Here is an 18,945-nt window from a genome sequence, read left to right on the forward strand (position 1 = left end):
ATTTTAGATATTACCAAATAATTGGTCAATATATTGTATTTTTGTGCATTCAAAGTAAAAAAAAAACAAAGTGTGGGGTTTGAAAAATCGCTGCACGATTGCAGCACCCACCATTTTATTCACTAGAGTGTGTGCTTGTTATAATGTTTGGGGGTTCAAAGTAAATTCCTAGCAAAAAATACTGATTTTTTTTTTTTTTTCATTTGAACAAAGTGTCAGAAACTGCTTAGCCTTCAGGTGGTTAGATGAGTGAATGATGTGTGGCGTAAACTTCTAATGCTGGGCATAAAATGCCCCCACCCCCCAAAACAACCCCTTTTTGGAAAGTAGACACACCAAACTATTTGCTGAGAGGCAAATTGAGTCAATAGAAGAATTTATTTTTTTACAAGTTTTTGGAAAATGACAAAAAAAGTATACATTTTTTTTTTACGCAAAATTGTTACTTAAATTATTTATTGCTCACTCATGCCATGGGGTTATGCGGAATTACTCCCCAAAATACATTCTGCTACTTCTCCCGAGTGTGAGGGTACCACATGTGAGAGACTTTTTGGCAGTCTAGCCAAGTTCAGGACCCCAAAATCTAATAAGCATCTTCAGGCATTTAAAGGGCTTTTTGGAAAAAAGACACCACAGGGAATTTGCTAAGAAGCATGGTAAGTATTTTGCAGATCTCGTTTGTTGCCACAAGTTTTTTCTAAAATGAAGAAAGAAAACAAAAACATATATATATATATATATATATATATATATATATATATATATATATATTTCGCACCTCTTTTTAAATTCCTTGGGGGGGGGGGGGGGGTCTACTTTCCAAAAAAGGGGTCATCGGGAGGGGGGATGGTGCTATCCTAGCATTTCAGGGCCTCCGAAACTGTGATAGGTAGTGAGGAAATTACGCACCTTCAGGCTTCCAAAGTGGTCATTGGATTTCAGGCTCCTATATGTAGCTAGGCTCTCAAAAGGTCTCACACGTGGTATCCCCATACTCGGTAGACGTAGCAGAATGTATTTTATGGTGTAATTCCACATATACCCATGGCTTGTGTGAGAAATATATAACTTAAATGACAACTTTGTGTAAAAAAAAAAAAAAAAAAAATGTTTGTAATTTTCCAAAAACTTGTGGGAAAAAAAAAATAAATCTCCCATGGACTCAATATGCCTCTCATCAGTTAGCTTATGGTGTCTACTTTCCGAAAAGGGGTCATTTTGGGGGTGTTTGTACTGTCCTGGTTTTTTAGCACCTCGAGAAATGTGATGGGCAGTCGGAAAGTAAAAGCTGTGTAAATTCCATTATCTATACCATAGGTTGTAGACGCTATAACTTTCATACAAAGCAATCGATATACGCTTATTGGGATATTGTTTACCAAAAACATGTACCAGAATACATTTTGGCCTAAATTTATGACTTACTTTGAGTTTACTATATATTTGTATAGCCAAAAGTAAAAAAATATTGTTTTTCTTCAAAATTTTAGGTCTTTTTTTTTTTTTATAGCGTGAAAAATAAAAAATGCACAGGTGATGAAATACCATTGAAAGAAAGCTCTATTTGTGTTAAAAAAAAAAAAAAAAAAAGACGTTAATTTCGTTTGGCTGCAGCATTGCATGACCGCGCAATTATCAGTTGAAATAATGCCGCGCCGAATAGCAAAAAGAGGCCTGGTCATTAAGGGGGGTAAATCCTCAATATGGCAAGTGGTTAACCTACCTCCTGTTTATGATCTAATTAAGGAAAAGAGAGCATCCATTGAAAAGCTACATAAGCATGGAAAGAACTTGCACAATTGGTATGAATAGTGTCCCTGAGCTAACCTTAAGCCATTACTGCAGGCAGCAATACTAAAAACGAAATCCTCCATAATTTTACATTTCCTCTTCTGCATAGTAACTGCGAACTGACCGCTTATTAAATTTTATGGGTTGTAGAATATGAAGAATCTGATCTGTTCCCTTTTACATTTTATATACATTTAAACTAAATATTTAGTTGATTGTTGTGGGAAGCATTTTATTCAAATACATCGATAAACCTTTTTTTGTAATAAAAAGCCATGCCTTAAGCTGTAATATGTTTGTGTTTTAATAGATATCCAGCCATGTAAAAGCCATTGACACCATCTATCAGTCAACTGATTTCCTGGGTATCCGAAATATTAGCTTCATGGTGAAGCGCATTCGGGTGAGTATTTTAAAAATTTAAAAAAGCGGTAAAATGTTTTTTATGAAAATGATTAGACTGTTAAAGTGGACCTTTTAATAACTTACAAGTCTGCATGAAATACCTGACATGCCATATATAAAAAAAAAATAAAAATACAAAAGAAGGGAAGGCCAAGGCCCTCTTGCGGACTTTAAATCTTCACCCAATCTTCTGTAAAATGGTTGGATGCAAGCTGATCAGTATGATTAAAAATAAATAGTGCTCAATACCCTATTTAATAGCCTTTAGTTTTACCTGGCAAGGTTGCCCATCTATGTGCATTTTTTCTTCTGGTCTGTGCTATTTATTTCTGGAGCTAGTCACTACAAATGGTGCCCCCATAGGTTTCCCCTGCAGTGACTAATTCAATTCATAGAGTATCAGGGAGAGAAAGTAGAAGAGACTTGTACTGTTCTTGTTCCGCTCGTTGAGGGAGCCTAGTGCATTTGTAATATGTTACACCCTGAATATGGGTTCAACATGTTACAAAAAGTGAACATCTTTTAAATTATGGGAATAATGTGTTTTTGTGGTGTTTTTTTTATTTATATATACATACATACATACATGCTTTCTGTGCAACTACTTTTATTTCGGTTAAAATATTAAATTGTTTTTGGATGAACAAAAAATCTCCTCATCCCTAGTCTCAAATAATCCAGACATCTTGAGCCTAATTACCCATTTCCTGGCACTGGAAATAGTTTCCAGTAGCTTACAGCAATATCAGATGTGAAAAATGGAACTTGCAGATTTATTAATGCCAGAAGCACCGATGGATTTAGAGCCCTTGCAAGTGATTATTTAGTTATGCCGTGTTAGATAACCTAACAGTGCTGGTTTCAGATAACGTATTCGTTGCTTAATTTTCACAACATAAAAACGATGGCATAGGAGACTGTTATTCCCAAACTTTAGTGCTTCTACAGCACATCTAATTATGAAAATATCAGTCATGTAAAAACTCTGCGACATAAGGTAGCACATGGTCCATTGAACCAATATCATTCACCATATGGTCCTAGTAATGCAGCTTGAGGCTGTATTGCTCTGTATTACATGATCAGCAAGCAGAGAAGACAGACTCAGTGTCATGCAGACAGGCACTGATAACATCTTTAATTTTTGTGTGTATTCTGTATGTAGCTCTGGAAAGATTATGTAGAGAACTCCCACTGCTACCTAGATTGTCTAGCTGTGCGATGTAGTGAAGCAACTAGTAGGCTTTCCAGTAGTTTGAGCTGTAAGCAGAGAAATGCATTAGCATTATACACAGACTACAGCATTCATTCTTGTTTTTCAGATCAACACTACAGCTGATGAGAAAGACCCCTCTAATCCATTTCGCTTTCCCAACATTGGAGTGGAGAAATTCCTAGAGTTAAACTCTGAGCAGAACCATGATGATTACTGTTTGGCTTATGTGTTTACAGACCGAGATTTTGATGATGGCGTCCTTGGGCTTGCCTGGGTTGGAGCCCCTTCAGGTACTGGTTTTTGTTAGTAATTTGTGTGTAGGGAAGGAGTTACTAACAAAGGCATGAAATCACAGACAGGTACACTTGACACACTGACTGGTATACCTAAATCCAGTGATCATCTCTTCAGTAAGATACTACCTATAGAGAAAATAACTTCTTATGCTGCTGCCTTCAGGATGTTGGAACACTGGCAAAACAAAATGTTAAGCCAGTCCCCATACAACCTTGCCTCCAGTGGTAATGCTTCAGTTTTTGCTAGTGTCCTAGGAGGTTTGGACACCTTTTTCCTCAGCTGTGTGTGGAAAACCTCAATTTTTTTTTTTTTCACAATTGTTTTCTCTTCAGTCAAGATATTTGTTATACTGTATACGTTTTTCCATTGTTAAATACTCTGCTCGAACTGATATCCTCACAGCAGCTATCCAGAATTGAATGTGGAATGTGACTTTTCAGCACTGGGCTATGCTAGTGGTGATTTCCAGGCCTTAGTGTTCTCTTTTAGGCTCAGAGAGCTTTCCAGGTTCAAAGCAGTTGCACAGCCTCTGGTGAGTGAGCCTGTGGTTATGGCAAAGATAATCTTGGTAAATCCTCTTCCAGTAATGAGCAATGTATTGTTGCACTTTCCAGACCTTGGGTACGGTGTCAATTGACTGCAGAACGTCGTCTCCCTGTCCAGAGCCATGACAGTTCTGCTTGTACGGCCTGGGCTCTGAAAGCTCACTTTATTTTATAGCAGAAAGAGAAAATGTTTGTGGGGTTTTTTTTTTTCTATACAGCAAACAAATGAAAAAACCCAGTGGTGATCAAATACCATCAAAATAAAGCTCTATTTGTGTGCACAAAATGATAAAACTTTTGTTTGTGTACAGCATTGCATGGCTACATAGTTACCAGTTAAAGTAGCGCAGTGCCAAACCGCAAAAAAAATGACTTGGGGGTGAAATCTTCTGAAGTGGTTAATCTTGATTGAGTTTCTCTTTAGGAAAGTTTCCTATGATAATCCAGATCAATCCTCTGATACGTGCCCTCTACATTGCAACTAGGGGATCAGAATGCTTTTCCATTCATCAAATCTAAAGTTGTGGCAGCAGATGCCTTCCCTGAATATTCTGCTTGTAAAACTTTCCTTTTGAGAAAAGTAATATGTGAAGTCATGGTATACGTCTAATAATGTGGGGGAGTGTTTTTTCTTTCCAAGATAATTTTTTGCCCACAGTGGACAATCTAATCAAGCCCCTTAAAGACATGCCACCTAACTGGTTTGTAGTGTTTCCATTAAGGATTGCCTAGATTTTCTGCGTTTATATCGGTTTGAGTTGTCTAACTGCCCTTCCCAGTTTTTTGCATCCATGTCAGAGTGGACTATCTCTTATCAAAAGAGACCGTTCCTTTTCCAGGGCAGACCCACATACTCTGGAGTTTTTTAAATAATTGATTTATATTTTCACTGAGACTGCCTCCTATAAGCAGCTAAGGTTGCGTCTCTCCTGGGTATTATGTTCGTTCACATAAACCGTTTTGGCTCCAGGACTGGATGATGCCCTTGTTTCTTCAACTGCTTCTACAGCAGCTCCTTCTAGACATCCGTTTTAATTTTGATGTCAAATTTCAATTTGATTTTAGTCAGACTTTTGACAAAATGCAATTTTAGTTTTAGTCGTATTTTATTCATCTGAATAGCTTTAGTCATATTTTACTCAACTAAATCCAGTATATTTTAGTCACCAAAAATAATTTGTCAACTAAGATCTGATGCATTTAGTTAAATTGTAATGCATTATTTAAGCACGTCTCTAGAATTTCCAAACTCATTATATACTCCTGGAGTAAAAATCTAATAATATGTTATTTATGGTATTAAGGTTTGAACATGCCCTACAGACAGATTTAGCCTTTTTGATATATAACAAGTGTTAGCTTTGATGTTGAATTTCGATTTCGTTTTAGTCGGTCTTTTAAATAAAATGCCATTTTAGTCTTAGTCGTATTTTTAGTCATCTAATTTTTTAGTGGTATTTTAGTCGACTATAATAGTGTTAATTTAGTCAATGAAAATATTTTTGGCAACAAAAATTAACACTGCTAGACATAGTTTCTCTCATGCAGCATGGAGTTCTTTGTTTCTTGAGACTTCGGTTAAAGGATAAATTCACTTTGAGAGAGTGCATTTATCCTGTCCACCACTTTAAACAGACCACGCGCACACACTCACACACTCTGCCCAAATGCATACTTGCCTCAATGGTGGCTGCTTCTTCTGGGGATTGTTTACAAGTCCCTCTGAGTCCTGGCTGCTCCTGTGCAGTAGAGCCCCTTTCCTGTCTACCGCTTTAAACTGACCTAGCACTCCCCTCCAACTGCCCAGATGCACACTTTCCTCAATCTTATTGCTGCTTTTTCCGGGGATTGTTTACATCCCATGCAACAAGTCCTTCTGACTCCTGGCTGCTCCTGTGCAGTAGAGCCTCATTGAAGTCTATGGGGCTCATTTGTCTGCGGTTCCCATCCAGGTTCCCTATCCTGGCAGCAATTCTCCTCCAGTCTGTTTCTCCGAGGCATTCAATTTTCATCTCCATAGCTAAATTTTGTTCTTGTTTGAACATTCAGAGTCTTTACTCTGTGACTGTGTCCTTCTTTTGCAAGGAAACATTGTTTACTATTTCTCATGTACCTCCCTAAAAGATCAGCTAACAGCACTCTTTTATTATCTGTTTTTTTCCCCCTTGTAAGCCCAGAAGTCTTGTGACATTTGATTCTGTGAGCATAGCTTCTCACCTACATTTTCCTGTGCTCCTAGGTATATACCTAACTCAAGGCTCAACAAATCCCAGTCTCCATGGCAACTAGAAATTGCATCTTGGAGCCTGGGTTCCCACACTGCCTCCTGTTGACTTTAATGCAAAAAGGCCTCCCGTTGACTTTAATGCAAAAAGGCCTCCCGTTGACTTTAATGCAAAAAGGCCTCCCGTTGACTTTAATGCAAAAAGGCCTCCCGTTGACTTTAATGCAAAAAGGCCTCCCGTTGACTTTAATGCAAAAAGGCCTCCCGTTGACTTTAATGCAAAAAGGCCTCCCGTTGACTTTAATGCAAAAAGGCCTCCCGTTGACTTTAATGCAAAAAGGCCTCCCGTTGACTTTAATGCAAAAAGGCCTCCCGTTGACTTTAATGCAAAAAGGCCTCCCGTTGACTTTAATGCAAAAAGGCCTCCCGTTGACTTTAATGCAAAAAGGCCTCCCGTTGACTTTAATGCAAAAAGGCCTCCCGTTGACTTTAATGCAAAAAGGCCTCCCGTTGACTTTAATGCAAAAAGGCCTCCCGTTGACTTTAATGCAAAAAGGCCTCCCGTTGACTTTAATGCAAAAAGGCCTCCCGTTGACTTTAATGCAAAAAGGCCTCCCGTTGACTTTAATGCAAAAAGGCCTCCCGTTGACTTTAATGCAAAAAGGCCTCCCGTTGACTTTAATGCAAAAAGGCCTCCCGTTGACTTTAATGCAAAAAGGCCTCCCGTTGACTTTAATGCAAAAAGGCCTCCCGTTGACTTTAATGCAAAAAGGCCTCCCGTTGACTTTAATGCAAAAAGGCCTCCCGTTGACTTTAATGCAAAAAGGCCTCCCGTTGACTTTAATGCAAAAAGGCCTCCCGTTGACTTTAATGCAAAAAGGCCTCCCGTTGACTTTAATGCAAAAAGGCCTCCCGTTGACTTTAATGCAAAAAGGCCTCCCGTTGACTTTAATGCAAAAAGGCCTCCCGTTGACTTTAATGCAAAAAGGCCTCCCGTTGACTTTAATGCAAAAAGGCCTCCCGTTGACTTTAATGCAAAAAGGCCTCCCGTTGACTTTAATGCAAAAAGGCCTCCCGTTGACTTTAATGCAAAAAGGCCTCCCGTTGACTTTAATGCAAAAAGGCCTCCCGTTGACTTTAATGCAAAAAGGCCTCCCGTTGACTTTAATGCAAAAAGGCCTCCCGTTGACTTTAATGCAAAAAGGCCTCCCGTTGACTTTAATGCAAAAAGGCCTCCCGTTGACTTTAATGCAAAAAGGCCTCCCGTTGACTTTAATGCAAAAAGGCCTCCCGTTGACTTTAATGCAAAAAGGCCTCCCGTTGACTTTAATGCAAAAAGGCCTCCCGTTGACTTTAATGCAAAAAGGCCTCCCGTTGACTTTAATGCAAAAAGGCCTCCCGTTGACTTCAATGCAAAAACTCCTGTCAATAGCAATCCTATGCGAACACTGAACTCCGCATGCCTTTCTATTCTATCACTTAAGAGTCTGGAGCGCACTGCAACAAACTCGCACAGGACCCTCTTCGTAAGGGCACTAAAAACGCAATGCGTGTGCATTGCATCTGTGTGAACCACCTCAATAGGATCACATAATATCTAGCCTGTCATGTGAAACGGTGAGTTTTAAAACGCATCCAGAATTGTATATGTGTGAACCAGGCTGGCTCCGTTCAGACCTGGGAAGGTTTAGGTGCCATTATTTTCAGTGACACCTGAAAATGTGGTGATGTTTTGGCATGATTGTCCTGCAGTAAATCTTATTGCATGAAACTTGTCACCCAAAAGTTGCTTTGCCACTGACAACCCATGCTACATGAAAAAATAACTGGCTTCTAACTTTTCTAGCTGGCTCCTAGATTCAGAGCAATTTTGTCATGCCCTGTCCTAACTGATTCCCCATGGTAGAATCTGCGCATAATTCAAAATGTACTGATTCCTAGAATCATATATTTTATACTTGGACAAGCAAAATGAATTAAAGCCATCACAATTTTCAAACAATTTTTTGGTATGACTAGTATTGATTCCTTGTCATCCATCAGTTATTTTTCTCTTATTGGCATTACAATTTAACTTCAGCCTGCATTTTGTACTCTATAAGTGTTTTCTTACCCCACTCTTTTTTCTTTTTTAAGGAATGTGGGTTGCTATACTTCTTTTTGTTCTTAATCTGCAATTTAATTTTGAGTTTAGAAAGCTCTTATAGTTGTACATTTTCAGCCATCTCCTTTAGAGATTACGTCCTGGCTGTGTGCAGCCCTCATTTTATATACTTTCTTAGTACACACAATTAGAAAATTGTATTTAAAAAAACCGCTTTGGAAGCGATTGTATGATAATCTGATACCCAGCTTTTATCCAAAATTATTCGAAGAGACAAGCACTAAAATTTTTCTTGTATGATACCAGATCGTACAATTTTCATTTACCGTATTTTCTGGCGTATAAGGTGACTGGGTGTATAAGACGACCCCCTAATTTTCCAGTTAAAATATAGGTTTTGGGCTATACTCGCAGTATAAGACTACCCCCCCTTCCGAGGCAACAACATTTAAAAACATCAGATTTTTTAATTGAAATGGTTATGACTTACCGATACTTAAAATCCTTCAAAATCCTCATGTTTATCCTCTGACATCATAAGTTCATGAATGACATCTTGTGATACATTTGTAAGACAGTCATCATATGGATCAAATTCCAAATCAGATGGTTACCGCTGGATGTGCGGTAATACGGTAGCTTCGGCTACATACAGTATACAGTATATATACAGTCTGCTGGATGTGCAGTAATGTACATACAGTATACCACGCTGAGCCAAGCTGGCTCAAAACAAATGTCCCTATGACAGATTAGCTGGATGTGTGGTATATACAGTATAAAAAGTAGTCTTATACGCCAGAAAATACTGTAATCAGTACAGCTTTTGTCTGAAAATACAGTACAAATACAGTGCTCAGCATGAGTACAACCCAACAGATGTCAGAAAACCTTTACTTTCCTTACAGAATCAAAATTTTCTATGGGACACTATTGTACAAAATGCCAGAAATGCGGGCCATTGATTGATTATAGACAAGATTTGTTAATTTGCACACACACAAGTATTTTTCCTAACAGATTCATTCAAGACCATGTTGCAAAAATGAATACACCCCAATGAAAGTCTTAGGAGCAAAGCTAAATTCTTGTCCACAAAATCCTAAATAACAATAAGTCAACTACAGGCGAGTCTAATTATTCATTAAACAGGTGTCCAGCAGACAGTTGATTATTAAAGGGTGTTACGCAACAAAGAAAACCGCTTCCCATTTCATGCTGCCACAATGGCACCACATGGAAGAGGAAATGTCACAAGGCCTGGAAAAGATAATTTCTTTACACAAAAAAGGTGAAGGCTAAAAGATGATCAGCTGAGCTTTACTTTTCAGTCAGAATACTGTAGCAAAAGTGATACAAAAATTTAACAAATCTGGAACTGCAACCATCTCAGATGTCTAGGCCATCCACGGAAGTTAACTCCTTGACAGGAGTGCCTTCTGATAAGGATTGAAGAAAATCGCTATGCAAGTTCACTGCAGTTTGCTAAAGAAGTAGAAAGCCAAATTGGGGTAATTGTTTCCCATGGCACAGTACCACTTACACTGCAGAGGAATGGCATGCATGGTGTCATCCACAAAGGAAGCCTCTCCTAAAGCTCATGCACAAAAAAAAACCTGCCTAGAATTTGCCAGGTCCAATGCTGAAAACGTAGATGACTACTGGGACTCTGTACTCTGTGATGAGACCAAGATAAATGTTTTAGGAATGGATGGCTTCAAAACTGTATGGCGTCGCAAAGGTGAGTACAAAGAAAAATGCATGGTGCCTACAGTGAAACATGGTGGTGGCAGTGTCCTCCTGTGGGGCTGCATGAGTGCTGCTGGTGTCGGGGAGCTGCATTTCATTGATGGTATCATAAATTCACAGATATACTGTTGTATATTGAATGAGAAGATGCTACCATCACTCTGTGCCCTTGGTCGTCGTGCACTTTCCAACAGGACAATGATCCAAAACGCACATCTAAGGTCACTGTTGCATTTCTGAAGGACAGGGTGAAAGTGATTCAGTGGCCAAGTATGTGTCCTTATCTGATCCTAATCGACCATCTATGGGGAATTCTGAAGAGACAAGTTGAGCATCACTCTCCATCCAGCATCCAGGCTCTAAAAGAGGTCGTTCTTGAAGAATGGAAAAAGATAGATGTTGCAATATGTCGCCACCTTGTTCATTCCATGCCTAAAAGACTTGGTGCTGTCCTTACAAATCATGGAGATCATACAAAATACTAGATGTAGTAGTTTTTGTTGGGTGTATTCATTTTTGCATTCACTAATTTGAGTAAAGCTGAAGGTTTTTGTAATCTAAGTTATATTAACCTTACTTTCATTTCATGTAACGAGCTAAACAAATGCTCTATAAAACTCAGTTTTCTCAAGATGTTGGAAATTGTTCTTGTGTTCATTGAGATGTTGATTAAAATCTTACTTTTCAAAAGGGAGTACTCCTTTATGCTGAGCACTGCACATTACAATATATGACATCCATTCCGAATTTTTATTCTGTCCTACGAGAATTTTACTAATTGTAGTGACCTTTTCATTATCGATATGAGACTAGCATGAAAAAAAAAAAAAAGACGGACGATCATTCGCCCAATTTTCTCATTGTGTGTACAGAGTTTTATTTAGTCCTAAGTCAAGGGTTGATGATATCTTATCCAAGCTTCAGACTATTTAGTTGGTTTTATATTATTTTGTATGGACATAATCTTGCCTTTCCTATCTTCCTGTCCCTGAAGTCCAGGGTTTTGCATACCGACTTAGGTCTTTACCCCAATAACTTATTTTTTGACCAACCTATTAATTTTAATTACCTGTTTATAGTTAGTATTATTCCACGTGTTTGCAAGCAGGACTGCAGGCATCCCACCTGTTAGACTACAATCCTTTGTCCTTCAGTGGACAATAAAAGAACTAAGACTTCTATACTTGCCATAAAATCTTCTTTCTGGTGTAGTCTAATGACGAGTACAGATCCCGCTGCTGTGTTTTTTGCTTTATGTACAAATTTCTCACAGAACTGGGGTTGGAGACAGGGATATACGAGGGCTGGATTAATGTGTTTTTGGTTTGTTTTTTTTTGTTTTTGTTTTTTTTAAATCCAAACCTCCTGAAGATGGCAGTATAATTAACAGGTCATAGACTATTCCAGTGTTTTTCAATCTTTTTTTTCAGTCAGAGCACACTTAAGTTATGAACAGTTTTGAGGCTCTCTTGGACTCCTGCTGTTAGAGGTGATTTTTTTTCATCCAAAGCAAATACACTTTTGCACACTGATACTGAATAGTATTCCAATGCTTGTCTTCTCCCTCAGTTTCTCTCTATCACTTGGCTAATTTTACCCCATTACTGACAGAGAGGGTCAGGTGACTGACATCCTCCATATCAACTGATGGCGTCTTTGGTTGTTTGTACCCCGGCGGCTAGAAGGTTGTAATGGTGCACAATAAAAACGTATGGCTCTGTGTAACAAAAAGGCAGACTTGATGCACCTGCTGGCTTTTATATAATGTTTAGGCATTTTGCCAGGGTACCTAGGCACCCTGGTTGAAAAAGGCTGGACTATTCTAGAATTCTGTGCCCCTCAATGAACTCCAAGAAAAATATCTTAAGGTAACTACAAAGTTCTTATCTTCGACTTTGTTCATTCAACCACAAAGTGTTATAAAGTGTCAAGAAGGAGCATATTTCTGTGCCTGGGAGTCATAGGTGTTTGCTTACTGCTGTGGACAGGAGGCTGTACAAATCAATGACAAGTTGTTAGAAACCATGGCTGTACACATGTAACTGAACATCCAAGCATTTACTTTTATATAGGAATTTATGAGCTGCCCAGTTTGCATTCAAGATGTGAGGTTGCATGTAAAAAAAGTGGTCTGTCAGCCTGTTGATTCATACATGTTGCAGCCTGTGGCTATTTGAAACCGCCTGTAACTTGGGTATGAAAATACACTGTGTGCACAATTATTAGGCAAGTGAGTATTTTGACCAAATCATAATTTTTTTATACATATTGTCCAACTTCATGCTGTATAAACTTGAATGCTTATTAGATTTAAGCAAATCAAGTAATGTGTATTTGTGTAATGAGGGAGGGTATGGCCTAAGAAGACCAACACCCTATATCAAGGTGTGCCAAAAAGAAAAAAAAAAGTTTTAACTGACTCTAAAAAGTCAAAAATTGAAAGAAAGTCTTTCAGAGGGATGCTGCACTATTGAAATTGCTAAGGTATTGGGATGTGATCACAGAAACATCAAATGTTTTGATGCAAATAGTCAACAGGGTCACAAACGTTTTGAAAGACTGAAATTACCAAAGATTTGAGAAGAATCAAATGTGAAGATACCAGGAACCCATTATCCTGCAGCGCTGTCATATTCCAGAACTGCAACCTAGAAGTACAAGGTGTTCAGTGCTCAGAGACATGGCAAAGGTAAGGAGGGCTGAAATACAACCACCACTGAACAAGACACAAGTTGAAACAGGAAAGAAAAAACAGAGGGCGCACAGGCCTAGTGTATTACCATAAAAAATGTTTAATAAAAAATAAAGTAGGTGTTGTACTCACAAATGACAATATAGTCAAGGCACATAATAAAGAACAGCTGGGTCAACACCGCGCTGAATAACAGTCCGCAATAGGGAGTGTAGACTTCCAATAGGCTGACGCGTTTCGAGGACTTGCCTCTTCCTCAGAGCCTGTGGCTATTTTTTATGGTAATGCGCTAGGCCTGTGCGCCCTCTGTTTTTTCTTTCCTCATTCAGTATATTTGGATTCCCCCGGTCTATTTGAGGGCAGCAAGGTGTGCATGTTCCAGGACATTCTTAATGTGGTTGTAACCTGCATTGAGTCCATCCCCAAGCGCAGGAGCATTTTTGTTTGCTGGTTCTTTGTTCACACAAGTTGAAATGTCAAGACTGGGCCAAGAAATATCTGTCAATTATTCATCTCATCAGTCCATAAAACCTTTGAAAAATCTGTCTTCAGACTAGATAAATGGACCCGTGGTTGGATCATTAACGGGCACAGAGCTCCACTTCGACTCAGATGCCAGCAAGGTGGAGGTGGGGTACTGGAATTGGCTGGTATTATTAAAGATGAGATAGTTGGATCTTTTTAGGTTGAAGATGGACTCAAATAAATTTGGACTCAAATAAATTTGCATATTTATGCAGGACAGTGCTCCATCGCATACATCGAAGTACTCCGCTGCGTGGCTAGCTAGTAAAGGCCTTTAAGATGAAAGAATGACATGGCCCCCTTCCTCACCTGACCTAAACCCTATTGAGAACTTGTGGGCCCTTCTTTTTTTTTTTTTATAATTTAAATATTTATTGATTTTCATTTTAAATACTTTTCAACATCATGATATACAAACTTATATATATATCTATACACCATAGTATCCAACATTTCTACTTTATTTACTTTATTCCAAATTTCCCCCCCCCTCCTCCACCCTCACCCAAATCCCATCTTCCTGCTTTTCCTATTCTCTACATCATTTTATCTCAGCAAGTGCAGTTTTCCTATTATTTTCTTTAATCTTTCCTATATTTCATGTATAACTTAGCTTTTTCCCAATTCTCCCATTTCCTATTATAAATCTCCATCCTATCTTCCTGGACATGGCACAACCTTTCCATCTTTTTAATCTGCTCAACCCCTTCTATCCAGTCTTCTACCCTCGGAACTTCTATTTGCTTCCAAAACCTGGGTATCAGAGCTTTTGCAGCGTTAATGTAGCACCATATCCCTGATTTTTTATATTTATTGACTGATATGTCCATGTTATGCAAAATACACACTTCTGGGTCTAATCCAATATCTATTTCTGTTATTTTTCTTATCAATTGGGTTATTGTGTTATTGTTTTCCAGAATACCTGAATTTTTGGGCAGCCCCACCATATGTGATATGTTGTACCTATTTCACCACATCCCCTCCAACACCACGGTGAACTCTCTTTACACATCTTATTTTCAACAGTTGGTGTAATGTGCCATCTTGTCAAACACTTATAGTTCATCTCTACCTCTCTCATAGAAATGTTTTCGTGGGTTAATCTATATATTCTCCTCTGCTTCTCCTCATCTATCACACTTCCCATGTCAGTTTCCCATTTTATTATATATGTTGGCTTTGTATTTATATCTAGTTCTGTGAGTATTTTATATACCTTAGCAATCCCGTGTTTCCCATCACCTTGTGTACCCAAAACCTTTTCAAACAAGTTCCAGTTGTCTCTTGTCCTTAAAGGTTTTGGCAAACTTCCAACAAAACTCCTCAATTGAAAATACCGCCACTTATCTAATTTAGTGAAAATCTCACCCTCTTTTTTTTTCAATTCCACAAATGATCCTATTTTATCCCCCACCAAAATATCTCTTAATTGAACCTCTTCCTTTTTTAAACCACCTACCTCCTATTTCTTCTCTACCAGGGGGGAAAAACTCCGTGTTTTTTAGTGAAATCAGTGTTGAATTAAAAGACCATTTCAAACTTTTGTGTAAATTATCCCAAATTTTTAAAACATTCAATGTGTATGTATTTACATTATCATTTAAGCCCCTATACTGTGTTGGTATCCATATCGCCTTACCCAAATCTGTTCCACTAAGTTCATTCTCTATCCTCACCCAACTTTTTTTTATAGTTCTGTGTCCAATCTATAGTTCTTGCCAATATTACAGCTTTGTAGTATCTTTTAAAGTCTGGAAGCCCTAAACCACCTCTTTCTTTCCTCCTACTCAACAACTCATATGACAATCTTGGTTTTTTATTCCTCCATATGTATTTTGTTATCAGTTTCTTAATTAACTTAAAAAAGGTCTCTGGGAGTTTAATTGGTATCATTTGATATCTATACATGATTTTTGGTACTATTATCATTTTTACTAGGTTAATACGACCTATCAATGTCGGAGTTCCCTCTTGCAATATTTTTAGCTCCTCTCTAATCTCATTAATCAGTGAAATATAGTTTAATTTATAAAGGTGTTTATATGAAGCTGTGAGATTTACTCCTAAGTATTTTATATCTCTATCTTTCCATTTAAAGGGAAATTCCTTTTGTATTTTTTCTTTTTCATTTTTTGAAATATTTATATTTAGAATCTCCGTTTTTGTTGGATTAATCTTCAAATTTGACAATTCTCCATATTCCTTCAATAGCTTCATTAGGTTTGGCAGTGTCATCCTGGGGTTTCTCACATAGAACAGCAAGTCGTCAGCAAAAGCGGCGACTTTATGTTCCGTGTCCCCTATCTGAATTCCCTTTATATCTCTATTTAGCCGTAGTGTTGACAGAAGTGGTTCTAGTAATACAACATACAACAATGGGGACAGTGGACATCCCTGTCTTGTACCGTTTGACATCTCAATGGGTTCTGACCTCTCACCGTTCACCACAACAACTGCAGAGGGGTATCTATACAACTTTCCTATCCACTCTCTCATCCTGGGCCCGATTCCCATGACTTCCAACGTATCCATCATGAATCTCCAGTTCACTCTATCAAACGCTTTTTCAGCGTCTATAGAGAGTAGAATCACCGGTTCTTTTCCCTTTTTACTTTTTTGGATCAGCATCAATGATCGTAACCCATTATCTCTACCCTCCCTCCCGGGAACGAAGCCCACCTGGTCCTGATGTATCCATTCCGGCATTAGCTCTTTCAATCTATTTGCCAAGACCTTTGCATATAGCTTAGTGTCAGTGTTTAATAATGAAATAGGTCTATAGTTCGAACACTGTGTAGCATCTTTTCCCTCTTTTTGGATAAGCACCATTTGAGCTTGTAGCGATTCTTTTCTTATTTCCATCTCTCCACCTAATGCATTCATATATTTTCTAAGTTTTGGTACTAAGATTTCACTATATTTTTTATAATATCTCACAGTATAACCATCTGGTCCTGGACTTTTCCCAGACACTGTACCCTTCAGAGCTAATTTTATTTCCTCTTGTGAGATATCTGCATCCAGGGAGTTCATTTGGGCTTCGCTTAATTTTAGTAACCCAGCCTTCTCTAGATATTTCTTTCTCTTTTGATTCTTCTCACTTTCTATGTTTTCAGATTCCCGCAGGGGATTTATATTATACAGATCTCTATAATATTCCATAAAAACTTTGGTGATTTCTCTATTTGAGTGTTTCAGGTTCCCCTTAACATCTTTTATTTTTTCTATATAATTTCTATTTTTCTTTTTCCTTAGGGCCCTCATAAAGTATTTTCCCGGTCTTTCTCCCCATCTATATCTCTCACTCAAAACCCTATTATATGCTTTTCTCCTCTCCTCTTCTATTACACCTTCCAATTCTTCTTTCTTTTTTTTTAACTTCAACTCTATTTCCTTTATTATTCTATTCTTATGTTGTTGTTCTAGCATACTTATTTCTTCTAAGAGTCTGCTCATTTTCTCTCTTCTTTCTTTTTTCTTTCTTGCCCCAATCGCTATCAATATTCCTCTTATGTATGCCTTATGAGATTCCCACACTGTAGCTATGGACACATCACCTGTCTCGTTTTCCTGGAAATACCGTTCAATCTCTTCCCCTATTTTCTGGGCTATTTCGTTTTCTACTAATAGTGTCTCATTCAGTTTCCAACCCAGCCCTCCTGTTTTCCCCTTCCCCCATTCCAATTTCATTCTAACTGGGGCGTGATCCGATAAAGAGATTGTCTCTATTTCAATTTGAACTAGGTGGTCAATTAATTGATGTTCTATTAATATGTGGTCTAATCTTGAATACCTCTTATGCATGTTTGAAAAAAAGGTATAATCTCTATCTTGCATGTGTGTAATTCTCCAGGCATCTACTAATTGACTTATATGTAGTTCTTTCTTCAAGAGTTTCAGAGCCCTACTTCCTTCTCTCTGTACATGGGAGGTAGCATCTTTTTGTGGGTTCATACAAAAATTAAAATCCCCTGCGAGAATCAAACAGCCTTTTTTAAAGTCCATCAACTTCCTCAGCACTTTTTTCAGATATATCTCTGGACTTTTATTAGGACAATAAATATTGGCCAGTGTACATTCGATCTCCTGTAGTTTTCCCTTTAAGAACAAGAATCTCCCCTCTGGGTCTGTCATTCTATCTTCCAGCTCAAACCTAGTATTCTTTGCCATACCTATTGCAACACCCTTCGCTCTCTTAACCGGGGAATCAGCATAATACCATGTTGGGTGATTTCTGGATCTCAGCCTAACGTTCGATTCTATCTCAAGATGTGTCTCCTGTAGGAATACTACTGAGGCTGCTCTATGATGTAATTCTTTAAACAGTCTAAATCTTTTCCCAGGGGAGTTCAACCCATTTACGTTATATGTTATAAACTGAATCTCCTCCATCTTCCATAAATCTTCTCTTCCCCTTCTTCTCCCTTCTCACTTGCTTTTGTATCTTTTTTTTTTTTTTTTTTTTTTGCAGGAAAAATACCCCCCCTCCCCACTTGCCCACCCCCCCCAGCTTTCCCCCTCCCCCCCACCCCCATCCCCCCCCCCTCTTTTTAGGCCCATCTTTTGCCTATTGATCATTTATGGAAGAAACTTCCACTTTTGATCTAGTCCTTGGGCTAAAAACTCTGGGCATGGACGACCTTCCCCTTGTCCGGCCTCCTCATAGCTCCCCTGGACCCTCCTAAGTTCATCTCCAGTACCATAAGGCAGGGGCAGTAGGGTGAGGGCTGACCAGTGTAGAGGAAAGAGAAAAAAAAAAAAAAAAAAACAGCCTTATCTTTCCTCCACCACCTCTCTCCCCCTCCCCCTCTCCCCCCGCCCCCTCCCCCCCACAAGTTGCCAATCCTCTTTTCTCTTCATTCTAAATTCCCATTGATCTTCTTCCCAGCCTGGAATCTCCATTCTTTGTATTTTTAAACTGTCACAAAAATGTTTCAGATCTTCTGGGAACCTGAGGTGCGCCGTAACCCCATTTTTCCATCCTATTAAACATTCAGGAGACCCCCATCTATATTGCACATTATATTCTTTTAACCTTTCCAATAGGGGCCTCAAAGTTCTCCTTCTCCACAGAGTCTCTGGGGCCAAGTCCGCATATATCTGTATATCGCCACCTTCATACTTAATAGCTGGTTTCCCTTTTATCTTCTTCCAAATTTTTTCTTTATCTCGAAACTCATAAAATTTAACTATGATGTCTCTCGGGCTTTCCTTCCCCAGATATCTCTGGATGTTTCCTTTTCTGAAAATTCCTTCTATTTTAGTCTTTTCCATTTCAGTGCTGTCTGTTATACTATTTAATATTTTACAAACCACTTCTTGCAGGTTTTCTCCCTTAGAGTTCTCTGGGACCCCACGTATCATGACGTTTCTCCTCCTGTCTCTATTTTC

At 38.5% G+C, this 18,945-nt stretch overlaps 1 protein-coding gene across 1 annotated transcript in view; it reads left to right on the forward strand.

The window, feature by feature from the left end:
• ADAM10 (ADAM metallopeptidase domain 10) overlaps window positions 1-18,945 on the forward strand; it is a 233,465-nt gene that overhangs the window by 175,658 nt on the left and 38,862 nt on the right. Inside the window, exons 7-8 of the mRNA XM_089667687.1 lie at window positions 2,105-2,197; window positions 3,522-3,705. Of these exons, the coding sequence (XP_089523813.1) occupies window positions 2,105-2,197; window positions 3,522-3,705 (277 nt within the window). The remainder of the gene's footprint in view (window positions 1-2,104; window positions 2,198-3,521; window positions 3,706-18,945) is intronic.

The sequence above is a fragment of the Staurois parvus genome, unplaced genomic scaffold, assembly GCF_062004578.1.
Source record: "Staurois parvus isolate SC_StPar_1 unplaced genomic scaffold, SC_StPar_1.0 ptg000054l, whole genome shotgun sequence".
Classification (NCBI taxonomy): domain Eukaryota; kingdom Metazoa; phylum Chordata; class Amphibia; order Anura; family Ranidae; genus Staurois; species Staurois parvus.